The 18,489-nt window shown below is 53.2% G+C and overlaps 1 protein-coding gene across 1 annotated transcript; it reads right to left on the bottom strand.

Moving 5' to 3' along the window:
- Positions 1–2,353: 2,353 nt before the first annotated feature.
- On the bottom strand, positions 2,354–17,960 carry Rtn4rl2 (reticulon 4 receptor like 2). Its single transcript, XM_028763078.1, has 3 exons — positions 17,912–17,960; positions 11,589–12,070; positions 2,354–3,471 (listed from the first exon to the last, which is right to left on the bottom strand). Exons 1-3 carry the CDS (start codon positions 17,940–17,942, stop codon positions 2,722–2,724), a joined length of 1,263 nt encoding a protein of 420 aa, XP_028618911.1. The 5' UTR covers positions 17,943–17,960; the 3' UTR covers positions 2,354–2,721.
- Positions 17,961–18,489: the final 529 nt, after the last annotated feature.

Genomic DNA, 18,489 nt, shown 5'->3' with positions numbered 1-18,489 from the left:
AACATGGACAGGGGCCAGGAGGGGGGCTTGGGAACGGAGTAGATGTAGGAGATTAAAGAAAGGAGGAGCTAACGCCAACCACATTGGGCGTCTGAAAAGAGCCGAAGCATCCAGAATGGAGGCACACTCACAGAATGTGGGAGGTGAATGGATTTTGTTTCTTCCAGGAGTTAGGGGAGTCATGGATGAGTCCATTCCTGGACCCTCTGGCCTCAGTTTCCTTATCAGGACATTGGTGGGGGTTGAGATACATAGTCTTGCCCATCTCTTCTATTCTGGGGTATATGGCTCACAGCTGTCAATCTGGATTGTTCGGAGAAGCTGGGTATCTGAGCTTGTGAGATTGCTGAGGGTGGGGTCCTGGGTGAGAGAGAGGGTGTGGGTACACGTCCATATATCTGGGGTGCATCTGCCTGTTTGTAGGACCCGTGGGTGGCTGGTGTGCTTACACTTGCCGCAGGGCTCCATTTTGTGTGTGTGTGTGTTCGTGCGTGCATGTGTGTGAGGGAGAGCTAGGGAGTGTGGGTGTGCACGTGCTGGGCGTCCCTTGGTCTGTCTGGGCTAGCAGTGGCTGTGGTGGGGGCCAGTGGGGAGCAGTATTGCTCTAGGCTTCTTCCTGAGGCTCTCACACACTCCTCCTGCTCTCGTTGTTCTGAAATAGCATCTGGACCGAAGGTCCATGAATATTTCACAACGATAATTCTGTGACCTGGACAGCCTGCCTCTGATTTACCAGCATACTCCCCTCCCCTGCCCTGGCCCAGAAGCCCCTCCTCCAACACTGCACTTTTCTAGCTCACATCTCCCCTTCCCCCTCAACCTTAACCTCCACCTCCTTTCTCTCCCCAGTCCCACTTATGAGCTTCCCCAAAGCCAGCCTAATACAGGCCCTTATAAGACCCTCAGCCCAGATCTCTCCAGTTCTGACCTCTTTCTCACTGCTCTCTTATCCATGTCACATTCACATCTAAAGTCCATCTGCTACAGGCTTTGGATACCTAGCCCTCCCTGTGTCCATCCCCTCTTCTGACCATCCTTGCACATCACTGGCCAGCCTTATAGGATCCCAGTAGTAGCTCAGTCCTGAAACCCTAGCACCCAGATCCCTCCTGTTCTGCCATTCCCACCTCTCAGCTTACATCCTTAATTCTGGATCCTAGATCATTTCCATCTGATGAGTCTCGAGGCTAAGCTTCATGCTAGCCCTGCCCCCAGCCTCTTTACCTGCCCAGGAGAGGGAGCTCCTAGCCACACTGCAGTGTAAGGCACTCCAACTGGAAATCCTTGTCCCTTGATTTTCTTAACCTCTTCTAATCTGCTCAGAGAACTGTTTCCTTGGCTCGATCCACCTATGAAGGCTTCTATCTCACTGGAGCAAAGAGAAAGACCAGATGGCTGTCAGGCATTGAGAAGAGCTGTGTATGTTGAATACTTCATATGGGGCCATTCAACAAACACAAGCTGAAATCTAGTCTTAGGTTCTGCTCTTTCAGTCTTTTGAGGTGCCACTGTGCTCTCCTGAGGAAAACCTGTCTTTTTCCAGAGAGGCCCAAAGACATGTTTAGGCTGGTTGTGCCCATGGATGTCTAAACTACGATGCCTCCTGGCGGGGGAAGGTAGGGGCTGCATTTCTTTCCTAGAGACCTCTTAGGCAGGCTTTCAGTCACCCCACTAGTTGTTCAGCCATCAAACCCTTCAGGGCTGATCGTAGCTGCTTCTCTTGGGCAAATTGGTGCCACCCGCACACATCCCCAACACCCAGGTAACTCAAGAAACAGAAGCTTTGGGAGGATCTGAATGACCTTGAGGCCCAGGTCAGAGAAGTCAGTGCAGGTGAACCTGCTCAGCAGGAAATACTGGTGGCCTGAGCCCCAGGTCTTTGTGTAACAGCCCTGGGTGTCCTGACACGCACTCTGTAGACCAAGCTGGCCTCGAATTCACAGAGATCTGCCTACCTCTGCCTCCTGAATGCTGAGATTAAAGATAAGTGGCACTACCATCCCACTGTCTTTGAGGTCTTGAGGAGAAACAAACAAAAAAACCAAACCAACCAAACAACAACAACAACAAAAAAAAACCTTACAGGAGATAAAATAATAGAATTTTTTAATAAATTTTTCCCCCAAACAATTTCTTTTGATCTTCACCACACAGGGGCCATGGTGGAGAGGAAACTCTCCAGGCACCCTAAAAAGTGTCCCGGGTAGACTTAGGAGAAAAGTATTCCTCCGGTGTCAGGAGGCTGAAGGGATCACGACAAACAGGGTCCAGGGACAGCCTGGGCCTTGCTGAGACATCCCTCCGAAGATCCGGGGGAGGAGGGGAGGCTCCCAGGGGGAGCTTTCAAAGGCTCTGCTGGTGGAAGGTGCTCTGCAGACTAAAGCCCCTCCGTGGGGCCCTGGAGAGAGGAGCAACGGCTGCCTGGGGTGCCACATCCCAGGCTTGGGATGGGGGAAGAAGAGTTAATGGCTAGAATCAGGGCGAATGGGGCCGAGCCACCTTCTATACCGTCTTAGGGGCTGCCATACATAAGTCACAACCGCCCAGAAGGCAAATGAGGCAGCGTGGTCGGGGGTCGGGGGTGGGGAGAAAAAGAGCGAGGAGGCCTAGGGAAGGAACCAGGCCGGGTCGCAAACAGGGGGCGAGGATGGAGCTGAGGCTCCGTGGGGCAGAGAAGGGAGCGGGGCGAAGGCCGTGGCCTCTTCCGTCTGAGCACCGCAGTCAGAGGTGATGGGGCGCCAGGAGCAAGAGGCAGAGCAGAGGGGTGCGCAGCCCGGCCGAGAGCGCGGGGCCACGCGAGTCTGCCGGCGCCTGGCACGCGGCCCCGGGACACGTCTGCTCGCCCCGCTGGTCCTCGCCGCCGTAGCCCCCCCAGTAGTCGTCCTCGGTGGGCGCGTCCCCACCCTGGCGCCCCCGCGAGTCCTCAGCAGGCAGGTCTCGGTAGAGCGTGGACGGGTCTGCGGGGGGAGCGCCCGCCTCGGCCACGCCGTACAGGTGGTTGGAAGAGCTGTTGCCGCGGGCGCGGCTGCCCGGCCGCGTGGGCGTGGGCGGCGGGCACGCTTGGAAATCGGAGTCGCGCAGCGTGCGCAGGTCCCGGCCCTGGCGCTCTGGCGGGGTGGCGCAGGTCACGTCGGAGCTGGACACCCGCGCGCGCTGGAACCAAGCCCAGAGCGGCCGAGCGCGGCAGTCGCACGCCCAGGGGTTGGCGTTGAGCCGCAGGAACTCGAGCGCCGGCAGGTCGGCCAGCGCCTCTCCAGGCAGCGAGGCCAGGCTATTGTTGAACAGGTAGAGGATGGTGAGGCGGCTGAGGCCGTGAAAGGCCGCGCGGTGCACGCCCTGCAGCCGGTTCCCGTGCAGCAGCAGCCGGTCCAGGCTGCCCAAGCCGCGGAACACGTGTTCCGTGAGCAGCCGCAGGCGGTTCCCGTGGAGGAAGAGGTGGCTCAGGTTGGCCAGGTCCGCGAACAAGTCATCCTGAGTGGGGGATGGAGACAGAAGAGAGTGGCTTGAGACAGGGTCGGAGACTCCACTCCAGGACCTAGGGGAAGGCATAATGGCAGGGTGGAAAAGTGGGAAAGGGCTCACGCATCGGTATCCCAGCTGTGTAACCAAGATCTTCTAATTTCCTGAATCCACCTCTTGATTTCTGAGATTTCAGGCTTGTGCTACCAAAACAGTTTAATGTTTAATGTGGTTCTGGAGATCAAACCCAGGGTTTCAAACATGCAAGACTGCACCTTATCAACTGAGTCTGAGCCCTGAACTTGAAACCCCCGCATCTTCTAACCTATTTCCTATGGAAAAAAGCTACACAATTGAGGTCAGTGGGTCACGTTGCTCAGGGCCACAAGGGACAGAACCTAGTACAACAATGCCAGGCAAGAACTCTACCGCTGAACTACAGCCCCAGCACTTTTTTTACATCTATCTGTATTTTGAGACAGAGTCTCATCGAATTGCCTAGGCTGACTTTGAACTTGCTGTTTAGCCTAGGTGGATCTTGAACGTGTCATTCTCGTGCTTGAACCTCTTGAGTAGCTTGACTCAGTAACACAATACCCGGTTATATCACTGGGTCTTAAAATTTATTTATTTAGTGTATCCCAGCTCCGTGTGTGTGTGTGTGTGTGTGTGTGTACACAACTTGTGGGAGTGTGTCCTCTCCTTTCATTATAAAGGTTTCCAGGATAGAACTCAGGCCACCATGCTTGGTAATAGCTACTTTTCTGATGAGCCATCTTGCTAGTCCTAGGTGAATCTAGATCCTGTCAAGATGGTAGTCAATACTAACCATCGCACAGAGATAATGCCACCTCACCTGCCTGATTCTTAGAGTTAGAGTGTATCCCAGTCCCTGTCAGATTCCAGTCACTTCCCAGTGCTTGCCATCTGGCAGGTGTGGGGTAAGTCTGCCTTCCCAGAGAGATGTTGATGAGGTTGCCTGAAGATGACACTCGGAGTTTGAGAGTCAGATCATGGGTCTGTCATGAACTGACTGAGATGCCTGGGAAAATTCATTCTATCTTTTTGTGCTTCAGATTCGTTCTCTGAAATGTGAGGATGAAATGGAGCGGCATGTATTAAGATGTTTGGATTTTTAACGTGGGCAGACATCATGTGAATTAGCCGTGTTTGTCAATTTGGCCAAGACAAAGTTACTTCTAAGCATGCTTTCTTCTCTGTAAAGTAGAAATGAGTGGCCGGGCAGTGGTAGCAGCATGCCTTTAATCCCAGCATTTGAGAGGCAGAGGCAGGCATTTCTGAGTTCGAGGCCAGCCTGGTCTACAGAGTGAGTTCCAGGACAGCCAGGGCTACACACCGAAACCCTGTCTTGAACCCCCCCCCCAAAAAAAAAGAAAGAAATGAGTGTTTCTAGCTCTTGGGTCTGTTCTGAGGACCCATGAAGAGCATTCACAATAAGGTTCATGGGGTGGAGTGATGGGTACAGTTCCTGCAGATAGAGTTTTGGTCCAGGGATGAAGCCCACAGGCTCAGGAGGTAAAAGCACCAATACAAACCCCAGCTTTTCCTTTTCCTAGCTTCTGGGCAAGTTGTTTAGCCCCACTGAGACCCTGTTTCCTCAGTATAAAAGGGAAAAAGATTCTTCAACAGACTGAAGGAGGGTTAGATGTTATGATGCTGTTGAGGGTACAGCAGCTAATAGAAGCAGAGTCAACCATCCATAATTCACGGTTGTCATGACAGCGGGGGCTCATTTAGAATCCCATCCCATCCATTTTTCTCTAAGAGAGATGCTCTTTGGGGACTAGCAGTCCTCCTGGCAGAGTTACTCAGGGTCTAGTGTCAGCTCCACATTACAGACATAGAAAAGGAGGGATGAAGCTGAAGTCCTGATGCACTGTGAAGTCCTCTTACAGTGTGGGGACAGTCCCTGGGGTGGAGACCTTGGGAGACATCCCAGGAGCCATCCCTGGGAGAACCTTGGGATTATGGCTCAGAAATACAGATGTAGGTATGACCATGGGGAGTGGACTCTGTATTTTAACCAGCTTGCCAGGGAACCATTGGTGGTGAGCTGGTAACCCTTGGTGGGGCTGTAGCTCAGTTGTAGAGTGTTTGCCAACTGATGTTCAAGAGTCCAAGTTGGGCCCCGACTCATGTACAGTGTGATTTGGGAGCTAGAACTTAGGATCTACCCCTTAAAAGTACAGTTTGCTTTAGAGATGAAGGATATACTGTAGAAAGAGCCAGAACTCTGTTCTTCTTACCCCACAACCTTGGAGTCCTCCCCAAATTGTTGTGATCAGTAGATTCCAGAAGCTCTGGTTTAATAGGACATGAGTCTTCCTCTCTGCCAGCTCACCTTGGGCCTGTTCCCCAACCCTGGTTGTCTCTCCCTCCCCCAGTACCTGGGGAGATGGTTCCTTCCTCATGCTACCTGGGCACCTGGTCGAAGGTCTCAGGAGGGGGAGTGTGCTGAGTCCCAGCTCAGATCCAAGCCTCTACCTTCCTGTGTTCCTCTGTGCTCGCACCTCCTCCCATACGCCTTCCGCCCTCTCTGCTACAGGAACTGAGTCTGCCAAGAACCCTCCTCTTGGCCACATTGAGATCAGTCCTTCTCAACCTTCTTGCTACCTCTAACACCAGGACAGTGGTCTCCACCCTCTGAAGCCATCACCAGGAATGGCTGTTCAGCCCCACCCCACCCCACCCCTACCCCAGCTGACCGGCTCACCCCAGGAGCCTCAGCCTCGCTGGTATGCCCTTCCAGTTTCTCCTTTCCTGTCCTGCCCAGGCTCAGATGTAGTCTGAGCCCTTTCTGCTTAACCCTTCCCTTGGGGTTTCTCTTCAGAGTGTCAGCAGTAGGAGGTCACACCCAGGGAAGTATGTTCAGAGGATCAGTGTGGGGATACAGGAGAACGGCACCAGGCTAAGCACATCTTTGGAGACTTGGGGTTCGGACACCCCAGGGAACCCAGATGTTTTCAACCACAGCTCAGTTTTGTATTCCAGCCTCCCCTCCTCTGTGTTGTGTTTCTTGGCTAAAAGTCTTGCTCCTCCCGAATCTGAGCCTCAGCCTTGGGGTCCATTCCCCTCCCCCAACCCAAGTTATAGCCAAATCACTTCCTGGGCTGAAGCTCTCAAATCTGGTCCTTCCTCTCTCCGCCATTAAAACCTTTCTCTGTGCATTAATAAGCTTTTGACTTTCACAGACCCTGCCCTCCCCCATCACCTTCTTGCACGCCCCCTCCCTCTGGGCTTGGAACATCTGCTAAAGTCATTCTCTTCCATTTCAAAAACCGCATTTCTCTTGCCTCCTGCCTGGCCAGTTCACAGCTTTCTGTATCCATTTGGAATCTAAATGCAGCTTCCCTACACTTTCCCAACCGTGCCTGAGAGCATCCTATTCTTAACCTTGCCTTCCTCCAACCTTCCAGCACCTGGCACTGGTACTGATCTTCTCAGCCACTCAGGCTGTGTGACCTTGGACAGCTCCAGGCACCTCTCTGGGCCTCAGTGTTTTTGTTTTTTTTTAATCTGCACCATAAGTGACTTGGAGTGGCTGATCCCCCAGGTCCCCTAAGCGTTTGCTAATTTTGACTCAGTGAGCCCGGGAGTGTATCTCACTCATTGAGCAAAGCTGTTCTGTGTGTGCATGCTGCATTAGGCACACACACACACACACACACACACACACACACCACACACACCCCGCTCATGGTGCTTGCCCATCCATGGCAGGAGTCATAAGCATCGGCGTCAGCAGGTGATTTGCCAAGTTCTCGTTGAATGCCAAACTCTGTATGGCACAGATCCTGATAGTATCTTAATCATCAACACTATGAGGCAGATGCTATGATTATCTCTATTTGGAGAGTAACAGAGAGGGTATCAGAGAAGGGGAGCCACTTGTCTAAGACCCAGCATCTAACACAGGCATGAACTCCAGAGACAGAATGCTCAACACCTGCGCTGCAGAACCTACTAGACCTGGGCTAGTTCTACCCTGGCAACGCTAAGGTTGGTGAATTCAGTGATGTTGCTCACTTCCACCGGCTCTGTATTCTTTCCAAGTTATCATCTCCTTTAGTCCTCACCGAACTTCCTACCCTGGGCATCATAGATGGGACTAGGACCAGGAGGGCACAGCAAATTAGAGAGCGCTTAGATTTAGAACTCAGGTCTGCCTGAGCTCAAACACTGCTTGCAAACACCAAGTAAGCCACTGCGGTAACCAAAGGAGAGAAACAGCTTTACCATCTGGCCACTCTCCAACAGGCTCCGGCAGAGCAGGGATACTGTTTTTGTTCACCCTGGAATCCCTGGCACCCTGCATGCTGCCTGGCATGCAGTAGGTGCTCACTGAGGAGTCTGCTGGTGAATGAACTGGCCTGGCACAGTGCCTAGCCCTCAGCAGACATTCCGTGAGAAACTCCGCCATTTCCAATGGGCACCCGCCACATCCTAACAGTGGGCCTCCTCCAGAAGCTACCTGGGACAGGCTGGGCTCCATCCTCCCTGATGGTCACACCTGCTCCTGAGGATCTCACTGAGCCACATGCTTCCTCACCTGCTTGTGGCATCTCCTGGCCTAGTTCCATCAGGTACTTCACAGACAGAGGCTGTCTCTTCCCTTCTCTATAAAGGACCAGGTGTGAAGAGGCTTCCTTCCTATGAAACCTGGTGCTGCACAGGCCAAGATTGTTCAGAAAAGAAAAACGGATTCCCAATTCAGAAGACCCCAGTGACCACCTAGAGGTTCCTTAGGCTTGGGCTTCAGCTGACTCCAGGCACAGGCGCTGCTTGTGGCCGGAGGGTGAGGAGTAATTGGTTAACCTTGAAGCTGTGTATTCTATCTACACCTTAACCTACTAGCATCTCACAGCCGGTCCTCGTGGAAGGCATCATTTACGTGACTCACTCCCCCCTAGGAAGAGGAGATGGAGGCTTAGAGAGGAAAGGCACCTTCCCAGAAGCCAAATAATGAATACTGTCTCGATACTGATGGAGAGGTCAGGGTCTTAGGAGTAGTACAGAATCAAGGCCAGCAAGTTGGCCAATAAAATTGTCTGCCACCAAGCCTGGTGACCTAGGTTCAATAGTTGGAAAGAAGGAAAAGAGAACATGAAGGAAAGAGAGAACCAACCCCCCCCCCCCAAGTTGTCCTTTGACTTCCATGTGTGAGCCATGGCATATGAACCTTCTACCTGCTATAAGCATAAAAAAATGTAATTTAAAAATTAAAAACAAAGGTCAAACACCCTGTATGAGAAAATCTGAAATCCTCTATCCTCTAAAATCTAAAGCTTTCAGAGCAGCAAAATAACTTGTCACCACTAGTGGAGAGTTCCCCACCAGGAAACTTTGTTTCGAATTATGAAGTTTGTATGAAATCTCCTTTAGGCTATGAGGCCAGCCGTATAGGAGCTATAGATGAACTATGTGGGCAAGCATACAGGAGACATGAGTGAGCTACGTGCTTGGACTTAGGTCCTGTCTTCAAGATAACTCATTATGTGTATACAAATCTTCCAAAATCTGAAGCAAACACATCTGATCCCCACTTCTTCAGATCAGGGTGCTCAACCTGTAACAATTATGGTGCTTTCATCTCAGAGTATAGCCTGTGCTACATGCCTTTCATTTAATACTGATGAATATTCTAGATAAACATAACTAAGGTGCCAACTCAGGGATGCAAATGAGAAGATGGAAAGAATAGTGTGTGCAAAGCCATGGAAAAGACGAGAGGCTGGAAAGTGCTTTGAAAAATGAACCCACAGGGCTGGGGATATGGCTCACTTGGTAGAATGCTTGCCTAGCATACCCAAAGACCAGGGATCCACCCACTGCCGTATAAACTAGGCATGCAGGTGCAAATGTGTAATTCTAGCACTCAGGAATCAGAGGCAGGAGTGATTAAGAAGTTCAAGGTCAGGGATGGAGAGATGGCTCAGCATACTGGCTGCTCCTGCAGAGGACCTAGGTTTGATTCCTAGCACCCATAGGCCAGCTCACAAGCATCTATAATGCCAACTCCAGGAGATCTGATTTTCTCTTCTGGTCTCATCAGGCACCGTGCACGTGTGGTACACAAATGTTCGCCCATACACATAAAAATGAATCTCAAAAAAAAAAACGAAAGAAGGAAGGAAAGGAAGAAGAGAAGAGGAAGAAGAAGAGGAAGAAGAGAAAGAAAATGAGGAGGAAGAAGAAGAGGGGGAGGAGGAAGAGGAAGAGGAGGAGGAGGAGGAAGAGGAGGAAGAAGAGGAGGAAGAAGAGGAAGAGGAAGTTAAAGTTCAATGCCATGCTTGGTTACATAGTAAGTTCAGAGCCAGCCTGGGATTCACAAAACCTCATCTTGAAACAAAAAACAAAAGCCAGTCAACCAGCCACAGCACAAAAAAACTAAGCAAACTAGCAGAAACTCCTAGTTCTTCAGGGTACTAGCCCTGGGAAGTTAGACTTATCAGGCAGGCCAAGTGTCAGCCCCTCCTCCCCAGCTATGTAGCTGCAGAAGCTTCCACTCTGTCTGTCCCTGCTGCCAGGCAATTTGAAGCTCAGGCTGGTGGGGAGACTAGTAAGGCCCCAGTCACAGGGACAGTGGCTTCAGGGACATATGTCCCCCACACCCATGGGATCCCCAGTGTGTACCTCCCCAGTGTGCACTCTGGTGAAAAACCTCTGCCTGCAAAGGCCTGTAGGCATGAGACGAAGTGACTGAGTGTGCTCTGTAACCGTGGCTCCCAACAAATTCAGGAAGAAGAGAAACAGGAGGTGTGTCTTGGATCCTATCCATGGCCTCAGAATAATCCTTAGAGTTGACCCAGATCTCTAAGACGAAGTTCAAGCTGGGGCACATCCCTGAGACCAATGTTAAATAAAGCTCATTTAAAAAAAACATGGCATTTTAACGAGCATTTATATAGCTCTTATATATGCCAAGCACTATTCTAAGTGTGCTACAAATTATTCATGCATTTAGTGCTTACAAAATCCCTGGGTGATGGATGCTCATATTACTCCCACTTCACAGATAGGAAAACTGAGGTTTGAAAACTGCCACATGCTTATAAATGGCAGTATTGATGTCTATAAAGTGTTTTGCCCAGGACCCAACAAAATGTATACTGTGTGCCTGCTAAGTTGATTGTTGTTATTCAGCAATAATGAGAATACTATTCCAGTCACTATGCATTTTTCTGCCCTCCCCTTTTTCATTTGAATACTGTTTTCAAAGCGGCTGTATTTATGATACAGCATGGATGTTCAATCCATTGATAAATTACCATCACTCTTGTTATGAGGAGCATCAGGCACACTGATGACCAAGCCCAGGTTGGGGAGAAGGCAGAGCCTTCTGCGTCAGGGGGGAAGTACCCCCTTCTAGCCAAAGCCTCTGCTTTTAGGGAAATATCTTCCTGGGTGTTTGTTAGAAGGGTATGTTTCTGCTTCCTGGGGAAATGAGAGGTGAGGGTTTAACTGCCAGACAGCCAGCATAACAACAATAACAATTAATAATGAGATCAATGATAACAATAACAACTATTCTTCTCACTCCCACCCCTCACCCCCCAGCTATGTAGCAGAGTTTTCCCCTGAGACAATGGGTTTAAGGGACAGGATCTAGAAAGGGTGAGGTTTCCCCTGTGCTCTTACTCCCAAGTGTGATCAGGGAAGAGTGTGACTTCTGTGAGACAACCCCCTCGCTAGCAGTGACTCCACCCTTTGTCCAGCTTGCACGACACGTGGGAGGGCTTGGGGGTGGATGGGAAAAGATCATGCAAAGGCCTCTGGGCTGAGGCTCTTGGAGAAAGGAGAGATCTGCAGACTTTGGGGAGTGTGCTGAGTGGGTGCATGAAGGGAGACAGACAGAAGAGGCAGAGGGAGACGTACATATGGGGGAGGCGAGTCAGGAGACAGGCAGAGAGGGACAGACCCACAGGCAGAGGCGAATGGGGGTTAGAGAGATACAGAGAAAGAGGGGTGGACAGACACTGAGAAAGAAGACAGAGAAACAGGTAGAGGGAGATGCTGAGTCGGGAAGGGTGACAGGGAAGAAGACAGGAAGGGTACTTGGGTCCAGAGAGAAAGAGGTGGAAGAGGCCTCGGGGAGATGGCCGACTCACCTGTAGGTGGAGCAGGCTGTTCTCCTGGAGGTAGAGGTACTGTAGGCTGACCAGGCCTCGGAAAATGTTGCCAGGCAGGCTGCTGAGCTGGCAGCGGTACAGGTGTAGTGACTGCAACCTCTCCAGGCCCTGGAAGGTGTCAGGCTCCAGGGAGCGCAGGTGCCGATTGTCACCGAGGTCCAGTTCCTCTAGGGCCTGCAGATGGCGGAAGGTGCCAGGGTAGATGGTGGAGAGGTTGTTGGAGAAGAGCCACAGGGTGAGCAGGTTGGGCCCAAAGGTGCCTGGCCGCAGCGAGCGAATGAGGTTGTTCTGCAAGAAGAGTCGCTGTGTACTGGGTGGCAAGGACAGCGGCACTGAGGAGAAGTTGTTGGCCTGGCAGCTCACGGTGGGTGGGGAGGAGTAGCAGGTGCAGAGCATAGGGCAGCTGGGGCTCACTGGAGGGAGGGCCAGGAGTGTCAGCAGTAGGCAGGCTGAGGCAGGACCTGTGGGGAGAGCAGAGCGAGGCTTACTGAGGCTTACTGGGTGCGTGGGGTGGGGGTCTAGCTACAACTTCACAGGCTCAGGAGGCCTGGCCCCTCCCCTCACATCACTCTCTAGGTTTCTTTGAGGTACAGGAACCTCATTTTCTCCCTCCCTCTCTCTCTCTTTGTTGTCTCTGTCTCTCTGTCTGTCTCTGTCTGTCTGTCTCTCTGTGTGTATGTCTGTGTTTTCTTCTTTTTGAGACGGTCTTATGTAGCCCAGGTAGCCCTCAAATGTAATGTTTAGCTGAGCATGGCCCTGAATTTCTTATCCCCCTGCCTCTACCTTCCTAGTGCAGAGATGATAGTGGTGTGCTCCATGCCTGGTTTATGCAGTGCTGGAGATGAAGCCCAGGGCCTTGTGCATGGTAGGCAGGCACTCCACCAATTCAGCTACGATCAGCTCCAAGACTGAGATTGTGCAAGGCAGAGAGACGTAATGGGGAGGCAAGTCAGAGAGGGACAGACAGACAGAGGCAAACAGGGGTTAGAGACATACAGAGAGAGAGGTTTCAAACCTCTTTTTTGGGAGCTAGAGTTTGGTGAGAGTGGATGCTTGTGTTACAGCATGGAGGAGTGAGGGCTCCTCTTTCATTCACCCCTCTCCTTTGTCCTCTACCTCTCAACAGAGCAGATAAAGACAGAACCAGCTTGACATCCTCCCTTTGTCAGGATACCCAGAAAGCCTCTGAGGTTTGCCTGGGGAGAGGTAGGCCTGCACCCCCAAACACTTGGTGGATTTTGTAGACAGCGCGGGGAAATGTCTAAACTTGTTTGGGGAGCAGGCATCTTTTTAATTGTTGCGTGCTTGACCTTGTTTAGAGTTGAGGTCTACAGTCTAAGACTAGGGTCAGGGTTTCCTTTCCTTAATACTGAGGTCGGGTTGGGGATTCTTTGGGATAGGGACAACCCTTTTTAGGGTGTTAAACTACAGCACTGTCTTCTACCCACCAGATGCCAGCAGCACCCTGCCCCCAGTTATGACAATCAAAATGTCTCTAGACATTGCCAAATGTCCTCTGAGAGCAACACCAGCCCACACGAGAAAGCTAGACACTAACTTGAGACCCGTTGTGGCTAGAAGGCTTGTAGGTGGCAGGGTGACCCACACCCTCCTCCGTCTCCTTGAAGGCCTTGGAAGAATCTTAGCCTTTCCACCTAGGAAGTGGTTAGAGGGCGAGGCTGCAGAATCAACCCAGGCTCTCTACTCATTCAAAGTCTCCTTTAAAGTCTTTGTTACTTTTCTTTGTCAAAAGTAACTTTTGGAGTTTGGGCATGGGCTATTCTTCTTACAATACAGTCAGGAAAGCAAAGCAAAACAAAACAAAACAAAACAAAACAAAAAAACCCTAGTGTCCAGAATGGGTGCTTGTGTTTCTCTGCCCCACCAAGGAGCTCAGAGTCCTAGCCCTTAATGCTGAAGAGAGAGGCTCCAGCTGGAACCCCCTTGGCCTTAGTTCTATCAGAATTTCCAGAAAGTCTGAGATTTTCCTGGGAAGTTTCCCATGGGGAGGGTTGAGCCTGCACCTTCAAGGCCAGGAGCCACTCCTTTGACCTCAGAAGTCAGAGAAAGGAAGACCTGGTTTGAGGGTCCCCATGGCTTGTGGGGGGGAGAGTGGGGTGTAGCTGAGATGGGTAACTTTGAGTGTCAGATCTCTAAGGCTGCCAACTGAGGTTTGAGTGTGAGGTCTCCAGGTGCTCTGAGGTGTCTGTGTGTATGAAGGGGTGTCTGTGATCTGGGGGGGGGGGTGCAGTGTGAGACAGGTGCTTACTACTGAAGGTGCCAGCAGCCTGGTAGGCAACATTGTATCAGACAAGCATCCTTGTATCTTTTCCTGGGGAGCTCCACTGACAGTTTCCTGTGTCTCTGGGCAGGTGCTCTCCCCCCAACCCCCAGCTCTTTAAGGCACTTCCCAAGGCCAACCCAGCCCTATTGTGTGTGTCGATGTAGATGGCCCCTCCTGGTGCTTGAGTGAGCGAGCATGTGCTGGCGGTCCTCTGCGTGTGTGAGTGCCGGGCCCCGTGCGTGTGTAGGCTGGGTGTGATGTAATATTCAGTGACACAGCGCGGCTGTTCCATTCGTTCACACCACCTCCGCGTTTCTCGGTCCTTCTCACCCCTCCCCCGTGCGGTGGTTCACGATTACTTTTCTCCTGAGTTTTTTCAGAGCCACGTGGGGTGGAGGAGCATGTCTCTCACCCCTGATCTTAACGAAGAAGGAGTGGGGTGTGGAAGTCCAGAGTGGGGACCCTGGGTGGGCTTCCCCAGCACTGAGGGCTGGGGTTTAGAACTGGAAATTTCAGAGCTGTGTAAGGCCTATGGGAATGACAATTGTATTTCAGAGAAGGCAAACAACTTACCCAAGGTCACATACTACAAAGTGGGACAAGACAAGGGCCAGGAAAAGACCAGCCTGGTGTTCAGTAGGGCACTCCTGTTCCTGTCAGAGTCACCCTCTGAGCTCTGCCTCACTAAGGACTTTACACCAAAGGAAGCCTGATCCTTCTCTGATCCCTTAATCCCACCCCGATCCACAAGCTCAACAGTGTCAGCAGCATGGCAGTCAACCTCCCCATCCCCCAGGATTATGGGACTCTTCCTCTAGCCTCCGAAGCTGCTTGACTGACCGCTATCCGAGGAGAGAAAACAGGAAGGCTACAAACCCAGAAGGCTACTCCCTTGGCCCCAGGTCCCAAGCTTGGGTCAAGCTCACCAGGGGCTCGCAAATTCCCTCACCTATTTTTGCCCAAACTCCCTGTTTGGCTCCTCACTCCTTCAGTGCTCCTCCTCTTTGCCCTCACTGCCTCCCTGCTCACCCGTCCACACCTTTCTCTCAGCAGGATTCACTTCCTTCCTTCTCAGTGGTATTCCCTACAGGCCCTTTGAGGAGGGACCCTGGTGGGGGGGCTCCACGGCAGTTGCTGCGTAACAGTGACTCTGATGCCATTTCTGGCCCTCGCTGCCGTGCAAAGCAGCTGTAACCCAAGGAGCTTCATCCATAATTCAGGTTGCGGCTCTCACTGGAGGCAAGGGGGAGGGGGAGGTGGTGGGCTCTGGGCTTCTCTGCCCCCAGGCAGGGTTGGAGTGGGCACTCCTGGCAGAGGCAAGATAGGGGGTTGGGAGAGCACCTTGTTCTCCTACCCCACCCCTATCGCCATTCCCCTTCTCCCACATCTCCTCCCTAAGGCCCACTTCTCATGCCTCTTCACAGCCCCTCCAGGCCCTCCCCGAGGACCACATTTAAACTCTAGGTTCCCCTATGCATGTTCTGGGCAGTCACAGCGTGTCAGAGGTGGACTGGGGGATCCTCAGCCACCATTGAAAACAAAGCTTCGTGTGACAGGAAATCACCAAGGGCTGGAAAGCAGAAAAGTGGGCTTCTGGTTGGTAGAACTCCTTTCCGTCCTTCTCAGAATCCTTGGTTTCTTCCCTCCCTTGCAGTAAAGGCAGAGGGAAGCCTTTTCTGCAAGCCTCCCTCACCCTCTGTTAAGGCCCCCAACATGAATGGAGTGTGGGACCAGAGAAGGACAAGATCTGCTATTGATCACCTATTGCATGCTAGCACTCCATTTATGCAAGCCGCACTCTTTATCCACAGAACCCAACCTGTCATGGCCCCAGGGGAGATCAACAGTACAAAAGCCCCAACCTTTCTAGGAAGGGAGGAAGACTTCACTATGAAGTCCAAGTGTAACGTGGGATCCAGAGATGGGCTGTGGTCCAAGGACCCACTCTGACCTTTCCTTCAGAGCTCCTTCCCCCATCACACCCTGTGGATGCTCAGTCTTGGGAGGATCACAATGCTAGCTGTTCGGCTGTTCAGGGTCAGGGTTAGAGGGTGGGGTGGGGACAGGACAGGATGGACACAGGCTCTCTCCAAAGATTTCCATTCCTGGGCTCCAGGCTCTGGTTACTCTGGAGCACAGCACAATTGAGAGTCAAGAAGAAGTGACCAGTGACCAAAGGCATAGCCAGATCTGGCTACAGGAGGGAGTGGAGAGAGTCTACAACACCATATCGATCCCCGGAAGGCTAAGGTACCCAGAGCCAAAAGGATCCATTCAGCAAGGGATCATGGTCAAAGCCCAAGGGCTGCCAGACCTTGGAGTACCAGGATCTGAGATAAAGTTCTCAGCTTGTGCCAACCGTTAGACCAGAGGCCCCTGGGAAGAAGAAACTTGAGGAGGAAGGGATGGGGGCAGTGTCCAAGGCAGGAACCAGGGCGCACCATAATAGGGCAGAGATGTCCCAGGAAAAGTAGATAGGCCTCTAGTTGTAGAAAGAGGGTACTGGGTCCTAAATACAAGCCCCATCTGCACACCTCAAACGCTGCCTCAGGGAAGAGCCAGGGGCCTTCCCGGCAGATGCTGAGGGGGCAGAGGGTGAGGAGGTGGGGGGCCTTGGGAGTGGCATGGGGGCGATGGCATATCAGTGACGCAGGGGCCTGAGGAGGCACCGATGCAGGTGACTGGAGGCTTTAAAGCTGCTGCAAACAGCTTCTCACTCTGCCAGAATGTAACACCCCAAAATAAGCAGCTACTGTGGGGCGGCAGGATCCGACGTCGGGGCTGGGAGATATAAATGGCAGCACTGAGCCAGCCCAGGTACCCACCCCAAGGAGGCTGCCCCCCCCCTACCACATTCAAAGTGCTCACTCTCCTTCTCTCATATCCAACCCAGACCCCAAGCTCAGGGTCCTCTGGACTAGCCCACCAGCTACTCCTCAGAGAAGGGATATTAACAGGCAGGCGCTTTGGAATGGAGAGCTTCCCACGTGGAAGTGGTTACCAGAAGCCTCTTTGTCTACTCCCTGGGCACCATCGCTTCTCTTCCATCTCCCTCTCTGGCTTCTGTTGACATCCTAATCCATCTCAAAACACTCTACCACGTAGGGATCCCGGCCCCCAACCTTGGTAACCATTTTCCCAGTATTTGACTCTTACATCTATCCTTCCTCACCAGCTTCCGCTGGCTTCTAGTCCTCCCATTCCCTTCCCATTCCAATCTCCTAGAGCACCAGTCCTCACCCTTCCGGTTATCTCCCCCCACCCCGCCCCGTTCTAGCTTTCTATCCCCATCTACATCTCTCTCCTGAACTGGTCACCCTCACCTCCCTCTTCCTTGGTCTTCCCCTGGACCCCAGTTTCCGGTCGTCTAACCTTTATTCCTCCTCCTACTCCTCCTTTATCCCGCCCCCACCTCCTCTTTCTCACCCCCCACCTCCCTAGACACTTTTCTCATCCTGACTCCCCTCCTCCTTCCGACCCCTACCCTCCCCGCCCCCAGTCTCCAGCCCACACCCTTGGCTGTCACTCGGTGCTCAGAACTAGCCTCCTAGCCCCTCCATCTGTGCGACTAGGCAGGGATATTGGGGAATCGCTCTCTAACCCCTAACATCCCCAGGCAGACCCCTACCCACATGGCTTGCCTTCCCAGGTGACTGGAAAGTGCTGAGACACCGGGCACGAGGAGTTGCTGAGTCGGCGCTTCCCCAGCCGGCCCGAGTCCTCAGCGTCCCCCGGAGCAGGTGGAGCCGGGACAACAGAACCTGAGCCTCTTTCTCCTCCTCCCAGCCAGCTCGGTCTGCCCTCCGCGTCCCCCCTCGGTCACGAGCTCCCCGCACATTCCCGCAGGCTCCAAGCCCAGTGCCCTCCTGCGGCTGGCAGCTCTGGGGGCGGAGGCGCGGCTCCCGCGCTAAGCGGTTTTTTTGCTCCCTACCTACCCCACCCCCTTCACTGCCCCACCCTCGTGCCCAAGGAGAGGGGCACCTCTCTCTAGTGTCCTCCCGCCGGCCGGTGTCCCTACCTTGCAGCAGGCGCCGGAGCCCGGGCAGCATCTTGTCTCAACGATCGGGGGAGGGGGCGGCGGGGGGGAGGGCGCTCCCACTCGCTCCCTTATCCCGCCGGACAGACGGCGGGGACTCCGCGGGGCTCCGTAAGGACCCGGGGAGTCCCCGGTTACGTAGCGGGGCTGCGGAGCTCTACCCTGCGCCCCCCGGACTCCGTGCCTCGGAAGGAGCCATCGGCCCCGACGGGACGGGGCGGGGCACGACCGGATGGAAAGGGCTGGGCTGGCCGAGGATACCGGGTGTCCGCGCCCCCTTGGCAGCGCAGCCCCGCAGGGAGTCGGTTAGTTGGTCCGTCCGTGCGCCCCGGCTGCTCGCCGAGGGAGAGTGGGGACAGCGAAGAAGCGCTCCCCCCCCCCATTCCCGCACTCGCTGGCTCCTCCCTCGCTTCCCGGCCTGCCGGTTTAACCCTTTGTTGGCTACTAGGAGGCGGGAGTAGTTCTCCATCTAGCCCACTCATTCTCGGGCCCCCTCCCAACCTTGGGAGATCGGGAAGGCTGTGTTCCCGTAGCCACCGTGGCGCCATGCCTTTAGAGAA

Source organism: Grammomys surdaster, unplaced genomic scaffold, assembly GCF_004785775.1.
Source record: "Grammomys surdaster isolate TR1022 unplaced genomic scaffold, NIH_TR_1.0 136, whole genome shotgun sequence".
NCBI lineage: Eukaryota > Metazoa > Chordata > Mammalia > Rodentia > Muridae > Grammomys > Grammomys surdaster.
The sequence above is the reverse complement of the archived record's forward strand: the minus strand, read 5'-3'. Positions and strand labels throughout refer to the sequence as shown.

Coding starts and splice junctions, on each gene's coding strand:
- Rtn4rl2 (XM_028763078.1), bottom strand. CDS start 17,942: ATGCTGCCCGGGCTCCGGCGCCTGCTGCAAG. Junction 12,071..17,911: donor GCTCCGGCGCCTGCTGCAAG/GTAGGGACACCG, acceptor CTCTCCCCACAG/GTCCTGCCTCAGCCTGCCTA. Junction 3,472..11,588: donor ACAGCCTGCTCCACCTACAG/GTGAGTCGGCCA, acceptor TCCCCCACTCAG/GATGACTTGTTCGCGGACCT.